Below are 18,292 nucleotides of genomic sequence, written 5' to 3' on the forward strand. Positions count from 1 at the left end.
GGCGGTTGAGGCGGAAGGGTGGCGGTTGAGGCGGAAGGGGGTGGGGCTCTGTGTCCACCGCCACACTGGGCTGAGACGGGCGGAGAGAAGGGGCTCGCTCCGGGCTGGCGGAGAAGCGGCGGAGACCTCGGAAGGTGAGAGGCGGCGCTGCTTAACGGGCGGGGGGGGCCTTGCCTCCGCCTCCTTCCCCTCCCCCCGGGGCGGCAGAAAAGGGGTGTCGGGTTTCCCGGCTCTTCCTGTCTCCGGCCCCCGCCCCGCTCGCTCTTCACAGGAGGCTCCTCCCTCCCCGGCTGCTATAAAGCGGAGGCCGCGGGGCCGCCGGGGAGGACGAGCAGCTGCGCCTTGGCGGTGGCGGGAGAAGCAGGAGCTGCCCGTCCTCTTGCCTCGGCGTCTCTCTCCCTGGAATGTACCTGTGGGAGGGTGGCATTTATATATTTGCAGTTGCTATTGACTTTCATTCTCTTTTGAATATTTTTAAGTAACTATTTTAAACTTTATATTGATAATGATCAATGTTTTATTTTTATTTTTCTAAACCGATTAGTGACTTTGTTACAATCAAGCGCGCGCGCGCTCTCTCTATGTTACATACACTTCAGGTTACAGACTCTGCTAACCCAGAAATGGTTAAGAACTTTGCTTCAGGATGAGAACAGAAATCGCAGGGTGGTGGCATGGTGGCAGCATGAGGCCCCGTTAGCTAAAGTGGTGCTTCAGGTTAAGAACAGTTTCAGGCCAAGAACAGACCTCCGGAATGAATTAAGTACTTAACCTGAGGTACCACTCTGTGTGTGTGTGTGTAGGGTTTTTTTTAAAAAAAATTGTTGATTTAAAGCAGAGGTTTCCAACCTTTTCCAGTCTACGGTGCCTTTGACCAACTACATTCTTTCTGCAGTACCCCTGTGGGACTCAGGAGACGAGTTATGTCACCCCTTGCCTGCAGAGCTGGCAGCCTCTCACCCTTTTATCGAACACCCTCCCGTGTGGCCTGTTCCCTCAATCTCCTCTCCTTGAGAGCTGCAGCTGCCACCCTTGCTCCAAAGAGAGGTGCCTCCTCACATTGCCCCACAAGGGCCTGGGAAGAGGATGCCCCCAGCCTTAGTGGCCCAATGGAGGCTGGCCAAAGGTGAAAGTGAGGCTGGCACCTTACCTTAGGAGGCAGCAGTGTCAGCAAGGAGCGCTGCCGGGCATGCATGGTGGAAAGGCTCCCCTTCAGCCCCAGGCAGGCCTTGCACACAGCAAGCCCAAGGAAGGTCAGTGCAGCATCTGCCTGCCTGCCTGGCCTCCCACTTGCCTGTCCATTCCCAACAATCAAGGGCTGGTGGGATCCCTCACCCACTTGCTTGCTTACTCTGAGCATGCCTCAGTTCTGGCAACCAGACCTCCTGGCCCAGCCCTATTGGGACCATTTGCCTGGGGTGCTTGTAGTCAGTGCTGCTGCAATAAATAGCTGTGCAAGCCTTTGGGAGGCAGAGGTGCAAGAGGGCATTGGATAAAAGAGGGACAGATGCCAGTGTTGCCTGTAGTACCCCAGACCATCCTTCAAGGAACCCCAGGGTGCTGTGGCACACTGATTGAAAACCACTGATTTAAAGTGTTGTAAAGGACCCCTGACCATTAGGTCCAGTCGTGGCCGACTCTGGGGTTGCGGCGCTCATCTCACTTTATTGGCCAAGGGAGCTGGCATACAGCTTCTGGGTCATGTGGCCAGCATGACTAAGCCACTTATGGTGAACCAGAGCAGCACATGGAAACGCCGTTTACCTTCCCACCGAAGCGGTACCTATTTATCTACTTGCACTTTGACGTGCTTTCAAACTGCTAGGTGGGCAGGAGCAGGGACTGAGCAACGGGAGCTCACCCCGTCGCGGGGATTCAAATCGCTGACCTTCTGATCGGCAAGTCCTAGGCTCTGTGGTTTAACCCACAGCACCACCCGCGTCCCTTTAAAGTGTTGTAAGACATCCTAAACTCTTGGCACTGCAACAACAACAAGAAGTGTGTTTTTATTGAGCTTCAGCGATGCTTGTAGTGTGGCATGGGTGTAGCCTGGGGGCTGGGGGGTAGCTGCCTCTTCCCTAAATCAAGGAAATCAATAAAAATATTTAACTAACTGTGGTTCTGCCCCACTAACATAAATCCTGGCTATGCCAATGTAGTGTGGTATTGAAATGTGGCTAGTTTGCAGGAGTTGATCTGTACAAAAGTCTACTGATGGATTTTGCACTCTTCAACATTTTTGTGAAGCTGTATGTAGTGGGGGTGCTCTCTAACCCTATGTCTTATTTGCCCTTATGGTAGTGTGGGCACATATGGGGGATTGACACCCTTAGAGCTATCATAATATAGAGTGCTCTTGAGAGTTCCATTAGTAGTTCATCATTTGGTGGAGGAAAGACTGAGAAAATACAGTATAAAGCCTTCTTGGAACTAGTTCCTTTGAGTTTTGTCTACACTGCCTCTTTACCAGCCTCTTTATATTTCTTTAACATACCTTGGTTGTGGCATTTAACACTCGTTAAAGAAACTATATTGCTGTCATCCCCTCCCCAAACTTACTTAACTATTTTAGACTGAAGAGTGTGTTATCAAGGAGCTGAGCTCAACTGGAACTCTGTACGTGCCCTAAGGCACTGCATGTGATTTGGGCTTGCTCTGAGCAATGACAGCATTATTGTCACCAGGGAAGGGTGGATACATCTTTGCTGAGCTGTAGCCCTATGACATGACACTTCACTAGCATAACTTGGATTGCCCCAGAAAACACTCTGCCAGTGTCTTTACGAATATTGTGTGAAACAATCCTTTCAGATCCAGAGAGATAAGATGCCCCCTCACAACACCTATAACTGGAAATGGAGGTGTTGACTTCATGGATGAAAAGAATTGGGTTATGCAAGTTTTTCAGACTCATGTTGCTACAGAATGTTGCCCTAGTACTTCATGTAGATGCTTCTAAGTGTCAAAACAGAGTTACGCTAAGATTAGACCATGTCATTACAGAGGGGGCAGGTTTAGTCGTTGTCTGAGGACTATTCCTGCCTCCGGGTCTGGTCCTGACCGGATGGATACTAGAATCAGCAAGGGATACCCACATGACCTGAAGGTGCTGCTGTGCAATGCCAGGTCAATGATTCATAAGACCACTGCCATCCATGACTTGATCATGGATGGAGGATTTGACCTGGCATGTGTAACAGAGACTTGGTTGGATGAAGCAGATGGGCCTGTCCTTGCCGCTGCTTGTCCACCAGGTTTCTCTTACGCACAGCAACCCAGGTCATGTGGGTGGGGAGGGGGGGTTGCAGTGATTTTTAGTAAGTCATTAGTTTGCACCAGGCGTCCTATTGGGAAGACCCAGTTTTCCGAGTGCATGTTCTGGAAGTTGGGCAATAGGGGCAGTACAGGATTCCTTTTGGTGTACCGACCTCCCCACTGCACCAAGGATTCCCTGCCCGAGCTGCTTCAGGTCGTGGCGGATGTTCTCCTGGAGACACCTAGCTTGGTCGTCCTAGGGGATTTTAACACCCATGCCGACACGATCTTACAAGGGGCCGCTCGGGACTTCGTGGAAAGCATGGCCTCCATGGGGCTGTCCCTGAATAAGTCTGGCCCAACCCATAGCCGCGGACATGCCTTGGACCTGGTGTTTACCTCTATGGATGTTGGTGATCTGACACTAAGTAAAAGCGAAACAAAAGAAGTGCCATGGTCAGATCACTTCCTGGTGCAACTGGACTTCTCTGCGACCCATCCCCTCTGCAGGGAGGTGGGACCAATTCGGATGGTCCGCCCCCGCCACTTAATGGATCCAGATGGTTTCCAGAGAGTGGTAGGGGATGCTTTATCCCATGTTGATGGCCTTTCAGATGATTCCCTGGTGGCCCGCTGGAATGTGGAGTTAATCAGGGCTATTGACTGTTTGGCTCCGAAGCGCCCTCTCCGATTGCATGGAGCCCGGACAGCCCCGTGGTTTTCCATGGATCTGAGGGCAATGAAACAATCGTTGAGACGGCTAGAGCGCCGGTGGCGGATAACTCATTCCGAATCTGACCGGACACAGGTTAGAGCTCAACGCCGAGCCTACCAAGGGGCGATAGCGACGGCGAAGAAGAATTTCTTCACTGCCTCTATTGCATCTGCAGAAAACAGCAGCAGGAGACTTTTTCAGGTGGTTCACAATTTAGCGGAACCACCTGCAACATCGGAGCCCAGTACGGGCCACATGTTCTCCTGCAATGATTTTGCAAAGTTTTTTGCAGATAAAATCGCTCAGATTCGGGAAGAAGTAGACTCCACCGTGGGAGCAGGGCCGGGGTGGGAGAGTGCTAGAGTTCTGTCTAGTCAAGTTGCGTGGGATCAATTCCAATCTGTTACCTCCGAGGATGTGGACAGGCTGCTTGGACGAGTGAAGCCAACCACCTGTCTCCAGAATCCTTGCCCATCCTGGCTTATAAAAGCTAGCCGGGAAGGACTGGGCGATGGGTTTCGTGGGGTGGTGAATGCTTCCCTCCGTGAGGGAGCCTTCCCAGACCCACTGAAAGAGGCGGTTATTAAACCACTTCTTAAAAAGCATCTTTAGATGCGGCCACGATGGCCAACTATCTCCCAGTCTCAAATCTTCCATTCTTGGGCAAGGTGATTGAGCGAGTGGTTGCTGAACAACTCCAGGCACGCCTGGAAGAAGCGGACCATTTGGATCCCTTCCAGTCGGGATTCAGGCCTCATCATGGGACTGAAACTGCCTTGGTCGCACTGGTTGATGATCTCCGGCGGGCTAGGGACAAAGGTGAGAGCTGTTTCCTAGTTCTGCTGGATCTCTCAGCGGCGTTTGATACCATCGACCATAACATCCTTCTGGACCGTCATGAGGGGCTGGGAGCTGGGGGCACTGTCATACAGTGGTTCCGCTCCTTCCTCCTGGGCCGTGTTCAGAAAGTGGTGGTGGGGGATGAGTGTTCAGACCCCTGGGCTCTCACTTGTGGGGTGCCTCAGGGTTCTGTCCTCTCCCCCATGCTTTTCAACATTTACATGCAGCTGCTGGGAGAGATCATCAGGAGGTTTGGGCTGGGTGTTCATCAGTATGCAGATGATACTCAGCTCTACCTCTCTTTTAAATCAGAACCAGTGAAGGCGATGAAGGTCCTGTGTGAGTGTCTGGAGGCGGTTGGAGGTTGGATGGCGGCTAACAGATTGAGGTTGAATCCTGACAAGACAGAAGTACTGTTTTTGGGGGACAGGAGGCAGGCAGGTGTGGAGGATTCCCTGGTCCTGAATGGGGTAACTGTGCCCCTGAAGGACCAGATGTGCAGCCTGGGAGTCATTTTGGACTCACAGCTGTCCATGGAGGCACAGGTCAAATCTGTGTCCAGGGCAGCTGTTTACCAGCTCCATCTGGTACGTAGGCTGAGACCCTATCTGCCTGCGGACTGTCTCGCCAGAGTGGTGCATGCTCTGGTTATCTCCCGCTTGGACTACTGCAATGCGCTCTACGTGGGGCTACCTTTGAAGGTGACTCGGAAACTACAACTAATCCAGAATGCGGCAGCTAGACTGGTGACTGGGGGCGGCCGCCGAGACCATATAACACCGGTCTTGAAAGACCTACATTGGCTCCCAGTACGTTTCCGAGCACAATTCAAAGTGTTGGTGCTGACCTTTAAAGCCCGAAATGGCCTCGGTCCAGTATACCTGAAGGAGCGTCTCCACCCCCATCGTTCTGCCCGGACGCTGAGGTCCAGCGCCGAGGGCCTTCTGGCGGTTCCCTCATTGCGAGAAGCAAAGCTACAGGGAACCAGGCAGAAGGCCTTCTCGGTAGTGGCGCCCGCCCTGTGGAACACCCTCCCACGAGATGTCAAAGCGATAAACAACTACCTGACATTTAGAAGACATCTTAAGGCAGCCCTGTTCAGGGAAGTTTTTAACGTGTGATATTTTACTGTATTTTTGGTTTCTATGGAAGCCGCCCAGAGTGGCTGGGGAGGCCCAGCCAGATGGGCGGGGTATAAATTAAAAATTATTATTATATTATTATTATTATAAAACTGTTAATGTTTGACAGTTGCCTTATAAGTGTAACAGAACTTGAAGCCAAAAGCTTGTATAATAACTGTTGTTAAATATACTGTGTGTAGTTATTGCCCTCATCTTTTTTCCTAGACTGCAGCTATACTAATACTTTGGTATTAGTTTGAATTATTGCAGCTGCTTTTATTTTTATTAATAATAATAAATCAATGGAACCATGTCTAGTGATAGCCAGGGTGTCTACTGATCTTGGGTGATAGCCAGCTACGTCCTCTTCTTCATGTCCCTCATCCACAAGAGGTCCGGAGGGTGGCAACACGAGAACGAGGCTTTTCTGCAGTGGCTCCCCATCTGTGGAATGCTCTCCCTAGGGAGGTTCGTGTGGTGCCTTCATTATACACCTTTAGGCACCAGGCAAAAATGTTCCTTTTTAACCAAGCCTTTGGTTGATTGACATCCTATGCCCTTTTAACGTGTCTGGGGTGTTATTGGGTGGCTCTTCTTCTTATTTTGATTATGTATTTTGTGGTTTCATACTCTCATTTTATCCTATGAACTGCCCTGAGACCTGCAGGTATAGGGCAGTATACAAATTTAATAAATTAATAATAATAAATAAATAATGCTCTCAGTAGTTGGATATCAACATAGCACGAGTTCCTGATATATTGGGGCAACTACTGGAGGCCACATTGTGCAGTAGAACCCACAACCCCGTTGGGCCTTTGGTCAGCATTGACATCACCACCAGACATACATAGCTCACCTGTTACTGCCACTAGTCACTTCCTCACCCTTCCAACTAGAGTTACTCAGCAGGCAACAGTGGTGCTTTGGATGCCAGCTGAAATATTGCTCAGTTCTAGTATGCACTAGCAGCTGACATCTTCGATTCTTCAGATGTAGGGGCTGTCCAAAGTACTGCTGCTCCCTGCCAGGTAAACATGTCCTACTGGTGGGTGTGGGGGGTGTGTGAGAGAGAGAGAGAGAGACTGACTGACTGATTGCAGCACTAGGCTAAGGCTGATGATGGCAAGGGCAGCAACAGTGCTGGGTGGAGCCCAGGATGGTGCTGGGGGTTTGTCTGCAGCACCTTGATGATAGGACATTAAAGTCTTCTTCTAGGCATGCTTCTTAGGAAAGGTGGGATAGAAGACTTGCAAACAAATAGGGTACCTAGATTATGTTTTCCTGGCTCACACATAGTTGTGGTCATATTCCACAGATCTTTAAAGAAGTATCTTGAACTCCAGTTTTTCATGATGACCAGCAGCATTCCTTCTGATCCAGTTGGTCGAAGAATCATCCGTAATGGTGAATATGGAACTGTGCTCTATGCTGGCAAAGTGCCTCCTACAACAGGTAGGAAAATGTTTTTTTATTTCATCATATACTATCACTGGATGGCAAGGCAAACAAAGCGATAAAACATTAATTCCTTTTGGTATGTTGCTTCGGAAGGTTAGCATACTATGTTTTGGATAGTATCAATCTTATATAGGGGTTCAATGGAGCCCTTTAAAGTCCTAGCTGGAAATAAAGTTGATTGAATTCAAAATGATACACAAACATTTATTTTAGTGGTGCTGGCACAGCAAAAATGAGTGTCAAACTACCCCTTTCACATTGACTGGCAGGAGTTGGCTGGGCCTTGGATATGGCTGTGGCTGTCACTGACTGTGATTATGATTGCTCTCTGTAGTAGACAGTTGCTTCCAGTGCTTTAGGAAGAATGCACTGTGAAGGAAAACTTAAATTAAATGTTCAGGCCTGATTTGTCATTAGCAAATTGAGCTTAATTTCTGCTTTTGCAACCATTCTGCAGCATGATTTCTAATTTTAGCAAAAACATATTGGAAAATGCTAGATACAGGTTGTGTTGGTCTGATACAGTCGAAATAAATAAAAAAAGTAAAAGATTGTCCAGTAGCACCTTAGAGACCAACTAAGTTTGTTCTGGGTATAAGCTTTTGTATGCATGCATGCATCTGAAGAAGTGTGCATGAACACAAAAGCTTATACCCAGAACAAACTTAGTTGGTCTCTAAGGTGCTACTGGAAATTTTTTTAAAAACATTATTTATTTGGAAAATGCAAGTTACTCATGTTATTATACAAATAATATCCAAGAATGGCAAGTACTGATAAAATGGAAGACTATCAAGCTGAAATTGTTGTTAGCTGATGTTTTACACAATGTTCATTAATCAGTTCTGATGTCCAGGGTAAATTAGTATTGGGATTAGAAGTAGTATTCATACTAAACTGGTGTCAGCTTTGAGGCAAAAAGCAAAAAACTCATCAGATGGCTTTTTGTTCACTCCTGAACCTTCAAGGGTTTTGGCCTATTAAGCCCAGAGCAGAGAGTGTGGTGTTGATTAATTTTGCTCACTCATGTCACATTAAACCATGCTTTAGCATGTCATGCGGACTCTGCCAGTAATTGCAAATTATATTATGGGCAGATTTCTTTTCATGTTGAGTTTTGCATTTGTAAAAGCAAAGTTTATAATTACTTTAGGATTTTGGCTTGGAGTGGAATGGGACAACCCTGAAAAAGGAAAACATAATGGTAGTCATGAAGGAATACAATATTTCAGATGCAGGTGAGTTAATATTGACATATGCAGTACTTTTTTTTAGCAAACAGATGAACCAGAGGATATGGGGACAAGATTGTGTGTATTTATTTCATAAAATAAATTGTAAAAAAACAAACAAACCTCAAAGCAGCTGTCAAAAAGATAAAACAGTAAAGTGAAGAAAAGTTTACAATAGTACACTAGAATATACAAATTTAAGATACTGGGACAGATTAAAATTACCTGAGCTCTCTGAGCATCTGAGCAAAGCGGTTGAGTGGGCAAATGTGGGGTAAGGCACTCTCCTGGGTAAACTGGTCCCAAATTGTTAAGGGATTTATTATATCTGATAGAAACACCTTAAACCTGGCCTGGTAGCAAATCAGCAACCAGAGCAGATCTCTAGAGCACAGGTGTTATATACTGCACTAACTGTAGCTTCCAGATCAAGTGTGAGGGAAGCCCCACACAGAGTGCATTGCAGTAATCCAGTCCTGAAGTAACCAAGTAAAGAGGAAGAGGAAGATTTTTAGCAAAAAAAATTAGACATTTAATATAATGTCATGTTGCATACAAGAATTCTGAATATCTGCATAGTATTTTTGTGGCAAATGTTACTAAACTGTTTGAGAAATGAATGAAAGAAGAGTTTCCATCAGCAGTCTTTGTCTTTTTCCTAAAAGCTCTCTTGTTTTAGGCTGTCTGCAATACTTATTATTAGGTTTGGAGGGGCGAAGACTAAGCAATTGGCCTATGAATCAGTTAGAGTCAAGTGTCTCAGTGCCCCTGAACAAGTGTACATTTATTAATTTAGCACAGCTCTGTAGATACAATAATATTGACACCTTGCAGAGCTACTGTAAGGATTGCTGAGAGTGTATGTGAAGCTCTGCAGTGCTGGTAAGTGTGTTTATTGCATTATTATCATACCCGCCTCCAAGAGGTTTAAAGCCCTATGCGGCCTAGGACCCTTGTACCTATGGGACCGCCTCTCCTGGTGTGTCCCGCGGAAGACCTTAAGGTCCACAAATAACAACACTTTGGAGGTCCCGAGCCTCAAGGAGGTTAGATTGGTCTCAACTAGGCCTAGGGCCTTTTCAGCACTGGCCCCGACTTGGTGGAATGCTCTGTCACAAGAAACTAGGGCCCTGCAGGACTTGACATCTTTCCGCAGGGCCTGCAAGACAGAGCTGTTCCGCCTGGCCTTTGGTTTGGACTCATTCTGACCCTTATGTTTCCCTCCCCTTACGGTTTTGATTTATGGGCTACTATTAAAATGAAGCTGCATTTTAAATTGTATTTTAATAAACTGGTGTTTTATTTCTCCATCCCCCCCCCATTATGTTTTATTGTAATTTTATTGATGTTAGCCACACTGAGCCTGGCTCTGGCCGGGGAGGGTGGGGTATAAATAAAAAATTATTATTATTATATTAAGAGGCTTACAGTTCTGAAACAAAGGTATTACTAAAATGTCAACAGCAGAAGCTTATTTTTTTGACAGAAAAGTGGTTTATAATTCTGTAATTTTCTATATTTTCCTTCCAGGCACCCCACAGGTGGATCCTTTATCCGTCCAAGCAAGGCAAATTTTGGAGTAGATTTCCTTTCTGCTGTCAAGAAGCAGTATGGATTGAATGAAGATGAAAAAGATGCCGAGGGTGGGACAGAATCATCATTAGCGTTTGGAAGCAAGATTGTAGAAACTGTTGGGTTTGATTCCATTAAAGAAAAACAAATGCAAGTATGCTTTCTCTGGCAAATGAACAGTATATAAGAATGTCATTTAATGTGTTTCTGGCAGTTAAGGAGGGTACAGAGCAGGGTGGGCTGGGGTGGGGGCAGCATGACCTAGGGAGAGACTGTGTTTGGTCCATAGTCTGAAGGTTCCTCACTCCTGCTTTTCACTAAAGTGCTCTATGCTGAGACACTCTTTGCTTGCAGGCAATTGAATACATTAACTGACATCTCAGTAGACGAATGTGCAGTAAGCCTTGCTGGTCCAGAAGAAGAAATCAGAAGAGAATGCCCCAGTATCCTTTTTTTAAAAAAGAAAACAGCTGAATTAGTTGCTATCAATTCCCGCAAGTAATTTTTTAAAAAAATTGTGAAAGGTTTATCTGTTGCACAGTATTGACTGCAAGCTGTGCAGAGGTTTAGAGAAACAGGAAATTGTCTTACGGCAAGTCAGTCTGTTCGTCCATGTAGCCCAGAATTTCAGACTTGGAGATAAATGTGCAAAAGTTACTAGTCTGGATAGGAGGGGAAAGATTATTAGCCTGCATATGGACAGAACCCAATTGCAAAAGGTGTTACTCAGAATAAAGTCTCCCTTTATTCACCTGGAAAAACAGTCATGGTTAGCGGTAGGTCTGAATTGGTTTGGAAACACAGGTTCAGAAGGCAGCACTTCTTAACTTTACAGCAGAGGAAGAGGTAGCATACTTAAAATCAACTAGATAAAACATTCTTATTTTTGCAGCTAGGATCACTTCAAGTGAGAAGCATATCAAAATGTCAAAGAATTGGGTGTTCTACTTAGGAATGATAGAAGGAATGCAGATGAGTGAGAGCTAGGGTGAGAGCTATACCTTTAAGCAGTACCTCTTTTCAAGGTGTTTTACTAATGACCTGTTCTAGAAACATTGACTGTAAAAGTGACAAGATGCAAGGTCCTACTACTTGAACCTCACAATTCAGTTACATTTTTCTTTAATGTTCATGCCCAGATGTCAAGCAAATAAGTCTATCGAAAAATCTTTTGTCTTCTTGGAAGGAAGTGATAGGCATTGCAAGCCAAGTTGAAAATCTAGAAATACTTAATCTCAGGTACTTATGCGGTACTTCATATTTCATAGTATGTAAGAGGTTATCAGAGTAGTTCCATTGAAATCAATTGACTAAGTAGGACCAACTTGAGTCCTCTAATTTCAGTGGGTCTCCTCTGACTGATTAAGACAGATATCACCGAATGTATTTATCTTTGCCTTGCTTTATTTTATGTGGTATATTCTAATTTTGTCAAAACCCATGAAAAGAACTATTTAAAAGTCCTACCCTTGAATGATGTTTGGATTAAAATGGGCATGAGGATCCCCTTGTAGGCTCAGCTGAACTGTCCGTGCTTTGCAAATAACTTGTTGCTGACGTACAATTATGTGTTTTTAAGCTATTAATTACTTGATTTTCAAATTAGAAAATAATGTTGAGGTTAGTATGTTTCGAATCTAGATGTTGGCAAAGGAAAGTTTATTCATTAACATACTAGCAACAAAGAAACTGAAATCCTTTAAAGGCTTTGTAATGTTGATATATAACAGGCATGTCCAACTTGAAGTAGGCTGTGATATACGATCCAGTATAAAAACTGGCAGTGATATACCACCCAGGGATGGGTGCAGTGTGGGTGGGTGCGCACAGCCAACTGCTTCCCCTGAGAGGGCAGGGATGTGGTCAGGTGGGCGCTGGCTGCTGTCTGCGTCCCCCGAGATGGGTGCAGGGTTGACAGCAGCGGTAGGTGCAGGGAGGAATGCGCACGCCGCCGGCTGCCCCCACCGCCAGCTGTGTCTCCCCGCCATGGCTGGGGTGGGTGCAAGGTGTTGGAAACACACCCGGGAAGGCTGCCAACTTCCCAAGTCTTTGGGGCGTCTCTCCGGTGGTCCTCTCTGGCCGTAAATCTCCCGCAGTCCAGAGAGACCGATAATAAGCGATCCCTCTCTCTTGAAAAGAGCACACTAGTCTTCTGGCTTTTATCATAGCAGAAGAAAGACTCAATTAGTAGCTCTAAACTACTTCATTCACAGTCTTATAATACAGAGATTCCATCAGCATGTTCTGAACACCAGGGCAGAACTGCATCACATACAGAAGTGAAACTAACTTCCAACAGTACTCAGACTTCCTGTCTCACGCTCACTCAGACACTCACATGATGTATGCAAAACATAGTACAATAATACCACTCGCTGGAGCAGCTCGGATAGATAAAAATCCTAACACAAGATGGGAGGGTGGGCACCGATGGAAGGTGTGGGTGCGCACACAGCGTCAAAACAGCCTGCTTCCCCTGAGGTGGTGGCTGCTCAGGCACGTCTCCAGCAGAGGGGGCATGGCGATCAGCCAGAATTCATCCCAGGATCGACTAGTCGATCGCAATTGACACCTTGGACATGTCCGATATATAAGAAGTAAGAATCTTAAAAGTGTTTCATACTTATCCATTCCAAGCTGACAGTAATGTGGAGCAGCATAAAGAATTTAATGTGAATTGGGCAAGGAACAGTGACGCTCTGTTGCTTTCTGGAAAATCTAAGAATCCGGGAGCTGAGATTCCAAACGGGGGGTATCCACACAACATGAGAAATCCAGGATCAGATCTCCCAGAGTTTCTATTTTTAGTTAAGCATCAGCAAGAGGCTCTTATTTGTAGCAGCAGGCGATGTTTTTCCAACACTTTCCCTGTGCTGTTTTCCTGATCTTAAACCTACACACGTCCCAGCTGCCATATGCTCTTCTGGGGAAAACATGGGGAAATGGCAGAAGGGAAAGGATTAATCCCTTCACATGCATGCACCACTGTTCCCATCAAATCTGAGACCCCTTCAACTGCTTTACACTAAAAATAGAAATATTGGGAGAGTTGATCATGAATCAGATTACTGGCCCTTGGTTGAATGATTTGCCAGTTGGTTGGCACTTTGCTGTGGCTTACTTCACTGACAACTTATTAACATTTGCACATACATAAAAAATAGTTTGGCTTAATCTATCTCTGAAATACAACATTTGCACAATTTGTTTAAAATATACAGTGGTACCTCGGGTTAAGAACTTAATTCGTTCTGGAGGTCCGTTCTTAACCTGAAGCTGTTCTTAACCTAAGGTACCACTTTAGCTAATGGGGCCTCCCGCTGCCGCTGTGCCGCCGCTGCGCGATTTCTGTTCTCATCCTGAAGCAAAGTTCTTAACCCAAGGTACTATTTCTGGGTTAGCGGAGTCTGTAACCTGAAGCGTATGTAACCTGAAGCGTATGTAACCCGAGGTACCACTGTAATCTGACTACTTCCAGTTGATACTTAAAATATGAGCAACTCTCAGTTACATGAGGGTTACTTTACAGGGTTTTGCATTAAATCAAAGTTGTGTATAGTCAAAATGCATTTGGTACAATGACAGGTGGGATTGCTGAAGTTTTTTTCCTGGATGCCTGCCCCATTTTTTATTTTTATTGCTAAGCGTGTAAAGCTGAATGTGCACAAGTTAAATGTGCATAAATTGTGAGTTACCCGTATTATCTTAAACATGATAGTAATTTACAGGAATCTAACAGAAGGGTTATAAACTTACTTTGCCTTAAGCACACGATTTAAAATGTGTATTAACCAACAAAGATAATTGATTTGAACTTGTTCCATTCACTAAAAGCAAGACACTTTTTTCTATTTTTACATAGTCAGAACAAAATGAAATTTCCATCTACTCCACCACCTGCTTCAACAGCATTTTGTAATCTCAAGACTTTAGCACTTAATCAAACAGGAGTGACATGGACAGAGGTAATGTAATTTAATATTGCATTGGAATTGCTTGGTATGACCGTAATCATATGGCTTTGTTTTTGTCACAAAATATTTAAAGATTGTTATGGGTCTTCACTTACAAAATCATTTGTAGTTTATAGGCAACATGAGTTCATCAATACTTATGTTCATAGCAAGAGCACAAATAAGGAAGGAGATCTTCAGTTGCCTTCAATTCGCAAATACAAAACTAATCCTCCTGTGAGATCCTGAAAAATTATCCCTATCAAAACTCCAGGGGAAGTGCTCATTTTTATGTTAATAGAAAATTTGATTGTACCCAGGCAGTATCTGGCTGAAATATACCCTAAGAAAGCCATACAAACAAGATACCTGATAAAAGTTATTAAGGATGACACAATTTAAGACCTTCACTTTTTTCAATACAGCAATAATGCTGCACATAAATAACTGGTGTCAACAGTACTGCACCATGTGAAGCACAAAATCCTAATAAAATGGATTTTATTAACTTTCACCTAGACAAATCATGTGTGTTTGCCTTTCTAATCACATTTAACTTTGAAGTTCTACTGAAGCCACTGGAACCTATCAGCAAAGATATTTAGGGTTGAGTTGTATGCTGCGAATATTAAAGCTGAAAATACTTCATTGTGATGAAACACTTCCAGTTACGTTTGATAATTGCTTTTAGACACTTTAAGCATGTATATTACTAAAAAATATAGCAAAACATAGTATTGGCATTTTTTATGTGAAGCATAAAAAGGAAGGTTTCTTAATACTTCTAAAGGAAAAAAGATATTGCCTTATGTTACCTGTTGTGAGACCCCTGAAAGTGGCTTGCAGTAGAACCTGAACAAGGGCATTCATACTAGAGAAGAACTTCCCCAATCTTTGAAATAAGATCTAAGCCAGTTTTGAGTGGTCGTGAAATAAATAAATCTGGTGCTGTTTTGTTCTAATGTATGTCTGTTAAGGTATACCAGTATACAGTGTATATAAGATATACAAAATGGTATTTTTGTGCTAAGTGAGGTTTTCCCATTAGGTTCTTTTATGTGCTACTGGGTGGCCAGCTCTTGAAGAACTACATCTTACTGCCAATGACATTTCACTATTAAAAAGGTATGAGAGTAACTGTAAATACCATAAGCGGTATTCTTGAATTGTGATATTCCTTATTAGAATGCTGGTTGAACATTTAGTATTATGGCATGCTAATCATTTTGAATGATGGTGCTGAATCCAATTGATTCCTGAATGTTCTAGAGGATTTTCCTGTTGAGAGAACATAAATGTTTTCAGCTTGGTACTTCGTACAATGGGGAATTTTCAGTTTTGAGCTCCTCAAGTTGTGGACCTTGGGTACCAGGTTTGGGGGGAAATATGAGACTGACCAGCCATGCTAGTTAGAATGAACAGTACTGAGCTAGGATGACCCAGTGGTCTGATTTGGGAATCTGCTTATACTCCATTCCTTGCATCTTGTAGGTAAATACCTCTAAAAGCTGGTGAGAGCTGGCAACTTTTGAGTTCTTCATCAAGAACAAATTCATGGAACCAATCCTGGATAAATTGTTCTCTGTGATCATTGAGCTTTATATAGCATTCCAGTATTACAGGAGCTAAAGCAAACAGTTAATTCCCACGTTGTATAATGTGGCAAAGGAACAAGAAACCAGTTACATTTCTTAATGTTTTTATTGTACTCTTAAATATGATATCTTCCCTCAGACCTATTGATGTCCTACATAACTTGAAATGGTTAAACCTTTCAGACAACCTGTTAACAGATGAAAATCAGCTTCTTCTACTTGCAGATCTCCCAAGGTAAATGTTACACTGTACTATTGCTAATTTCACCGTTTGTGTAAAACTTAACCATGGGTTAAGGCCAGCTGGATGAAGACATGCTAGAGCCAAAGATCTGAGGGGGGCAATTCACAATCTTGTGTCCCCCTCCTGATTTTTTGGTCATGGAAGCTTTAACATCTGTGGTGCACCAGCCATATAGAATGATCAAGAGTTACATTTTTTGCAGAATGTATTGGCGATTCCTCCAAAGAACAGATGTAGTTCTTCTACTTTGCTCTACCACATAGCCATTTCATTTCTACCACGTTCCCATTTTGAAGACAGAGTGTCTGTAGTCTATAATCGATTTCTGTCCATCTCTCTTTTTTTTAAGTAACTTAATGGGATGCCAAGTAAGATGTTGTGCACTGAGCTTAAACCATGTTTTGTTTATACCAGACAAAAACTCCATGAATATTGGCTGCAGCTTACGCACTGTGGGCATCAGCAAACTTCTACTCATTCAGCTGGATTTCACCTTCCTGTTGTCTCTTCTAGATGCCCCTAAATCTGTTCCAGTCCCCTGACCTGCCTCTGGAGCATATTTTGAGGGTGCATTGGGATTGGAGGAAGGTGAAATTCCTGTGGTGCAAGCAGAGGTCTGCTCTAGTGATGCAACAGACTGCTTTAAATACAACTTATACCATCAAAATGTGTTTGAATCTATGCCTTGAAGCACTTGCTGCTGCTGGCTTCCAGGTGTCCTTTTCTCTAGATCTGGATTTGCTTTTCTTACCTTCAGTTTTCTCAAGCAATATTTTCCTTTCCATAATTTTATTTCCATTGAGGAATCTTCTTTCTTTCTTTTTTAGGATTTGATTAATCAGAGCATAGTGCCTGCTATAATACGTGCTTATGTTATATATTATTAACTTATATTTTAACTGCCTTACTCTGACTTTAAATTTCAGATTAGAAACACTAATATTTTCAAACAATGGAATTTCTTCCATACATTTTCCTGATGTAGAATTTGGTAAGTAAACTGAAGGAAACTGAGCACCGTTAACATTTTTTGTGTGTATTCATTTTTCTTTACTATTATCAGTTTATTCATTTTTCTTCTTTTTCTTCTTTGAAGGTTTCAAGACCAAAATGTTCCCTTCTTTAACACATCTTATAATAAAGGACAACAGAATAGCAGAAGTAAGTAAAATATTGATGCAATGCATTGAATTGTGTATAGAAGGGTGGACACTGGTATCTTATAACTTAACACTGCCTTTTATCTTTTAAACTTTCAAAACAGACTTTCAGTCAATTGAGAATACACAGTGAAAATGTTACAATGTCAGGCCAGGGCATTTGGCTGGTATGATATTTGTGGCATATACTATGCAAGGGGTTGATGTAGGGACTATGCACTGTGTATTGTATCCATCCCATAATCTGCACCCTAGATTGAAATAATAATAGAGCACCTTCAAAATCAAGAACTTTGCTTTTGTTGAATAAGTTGCTGGCTGTTTTTTCTTAGCAATATGAACTGTACAAAATAAAATGTAAAGGATTTATCTAAGTCATAATTAGAGCAGAGCCATAGAAACCAATGGACTGAAATTAGCCATGCCTGTTGATTTCAGTGGGTTTTCAGTGAATTTGGTGTGTGCACGCACACACTATTCTTGTTCTCATTAAGCTTTTGCTATGGAGCAAGTACCACAATAACAGTAAGAGTTAACACATTAAGTCACTGCCTCTATACACAGCCTATTGAGATTTTGAGTCCCTGATTGTTGCAAGCTGATTTCTGGGTTAGTTTAAGAAAAATCTGAGCAATTTCCTCATTTTAGTTCTCTTTGCCTGAAACAGAAGAATAGAGTTAAAACTGCTTCAGAATTATGACTCTTTAGCTGTAGACGTTGAAATATACTAGTGTGAGACCAAGCAAGATTTGTTTCCCCAGCTTTAGACTCTGTTAGGGTTTGCTCTTAGTTTCTAAGCATTATGTAGATAATTAAGTGAAATAGCATGACTGACTTCTGTTTAATGTAATACATTGTCATTCCAATAGTGGCCATTATGAGAGCCTCGTGTAGCATTTAATATGCAGCAGAGGAAATTTTTGTTTCAATGTTGGCATATTTTTCCATTTTCTTGTTTCAGTGGTCCGTTATCAATCAACTTGATAAACTAAAAAAGCTTCAATCTCTAGATTGCCGGAATAACCCTTTAATGGATATAGACAAAAACACAGCGACTGTGAAGCAGCTTATTATTGCCAAAATAGGCCAATTACGGTTTTTGAACAAGTCTGAGGTATGTTGTTTCTTTTCAATTAGCAGC

At 43.4% G+C, this 18,292-nt stretch overlaps 1 protein-coding gene across 2 annotated transcripts in view; it reads left to right on the forward strand.

Annotated features, from left to right (window-relative positions):
* TBCE (tubulin folding cofactor E) overlaps positions 1–18,292 on the forward strand; it is a 26,246-nt gene continuing 7,954 nt past the window's right edge. Inside the window, exons 1-12 of one of the 2 annotated variants that reach the window (XM_083606058.1) lie at positions 1–134; positions 7,253–7,389; positions 8,549–8,633; positions 10,158–10,349; positions 10,554–10,642; positions 11,339–11,438; positions 14,062–14,164; positions 15,201–15,277; positions 15,887–15,982; positions 16,918–16,982; positions 17,088–17,152; positions 18,113–18,265. In XM_083606058.1, the coding sequence (XP_083462184.1) occupies positions 7,287–7,389; positions 8,549–8,633; positions 10,158–10,349; positions 10,554–10,642; positions 11,339–11,438; positions 14,062–14,164; positions 15,201–15,277; positions 15,887–15,982; positions 16,918–16,982; positions 17,088–17,152; positions 18,113–18,265 (1,128 nt within the window). In that variant the 5' untranslated portion in view covers positions 1–134; positions 7,253–7,286. The remainder of the gene's footprint in view (positions 135–7,252; positions 7,390–8,548; positions 8,634–10,157; positions 10,350–10,553; positions 10,643–11,338; positions 11,439–14,061; positions 14,165–15,200; positions 15,278–15,886; positions 15,983–16,917; positions 16,983–17,087; positions 17,153–18,112; positions 18,266–18,292) is intronic. The other variant, XM_083606059.1, reaches the window with a different exon arrangement.

The sequence above is a fragment of the Podarcis filfolensis genome (assembly GCF_964270895.1).
Source record: "Podarcis filfolensis genome assembly, chromosome: 3".
Lineage (NCBI taxonomy): Eukaryota > Metazoa > Chordata > Lepidosauria > Squamata > Lacertidae > Podarcis > Podarcis filfolensis.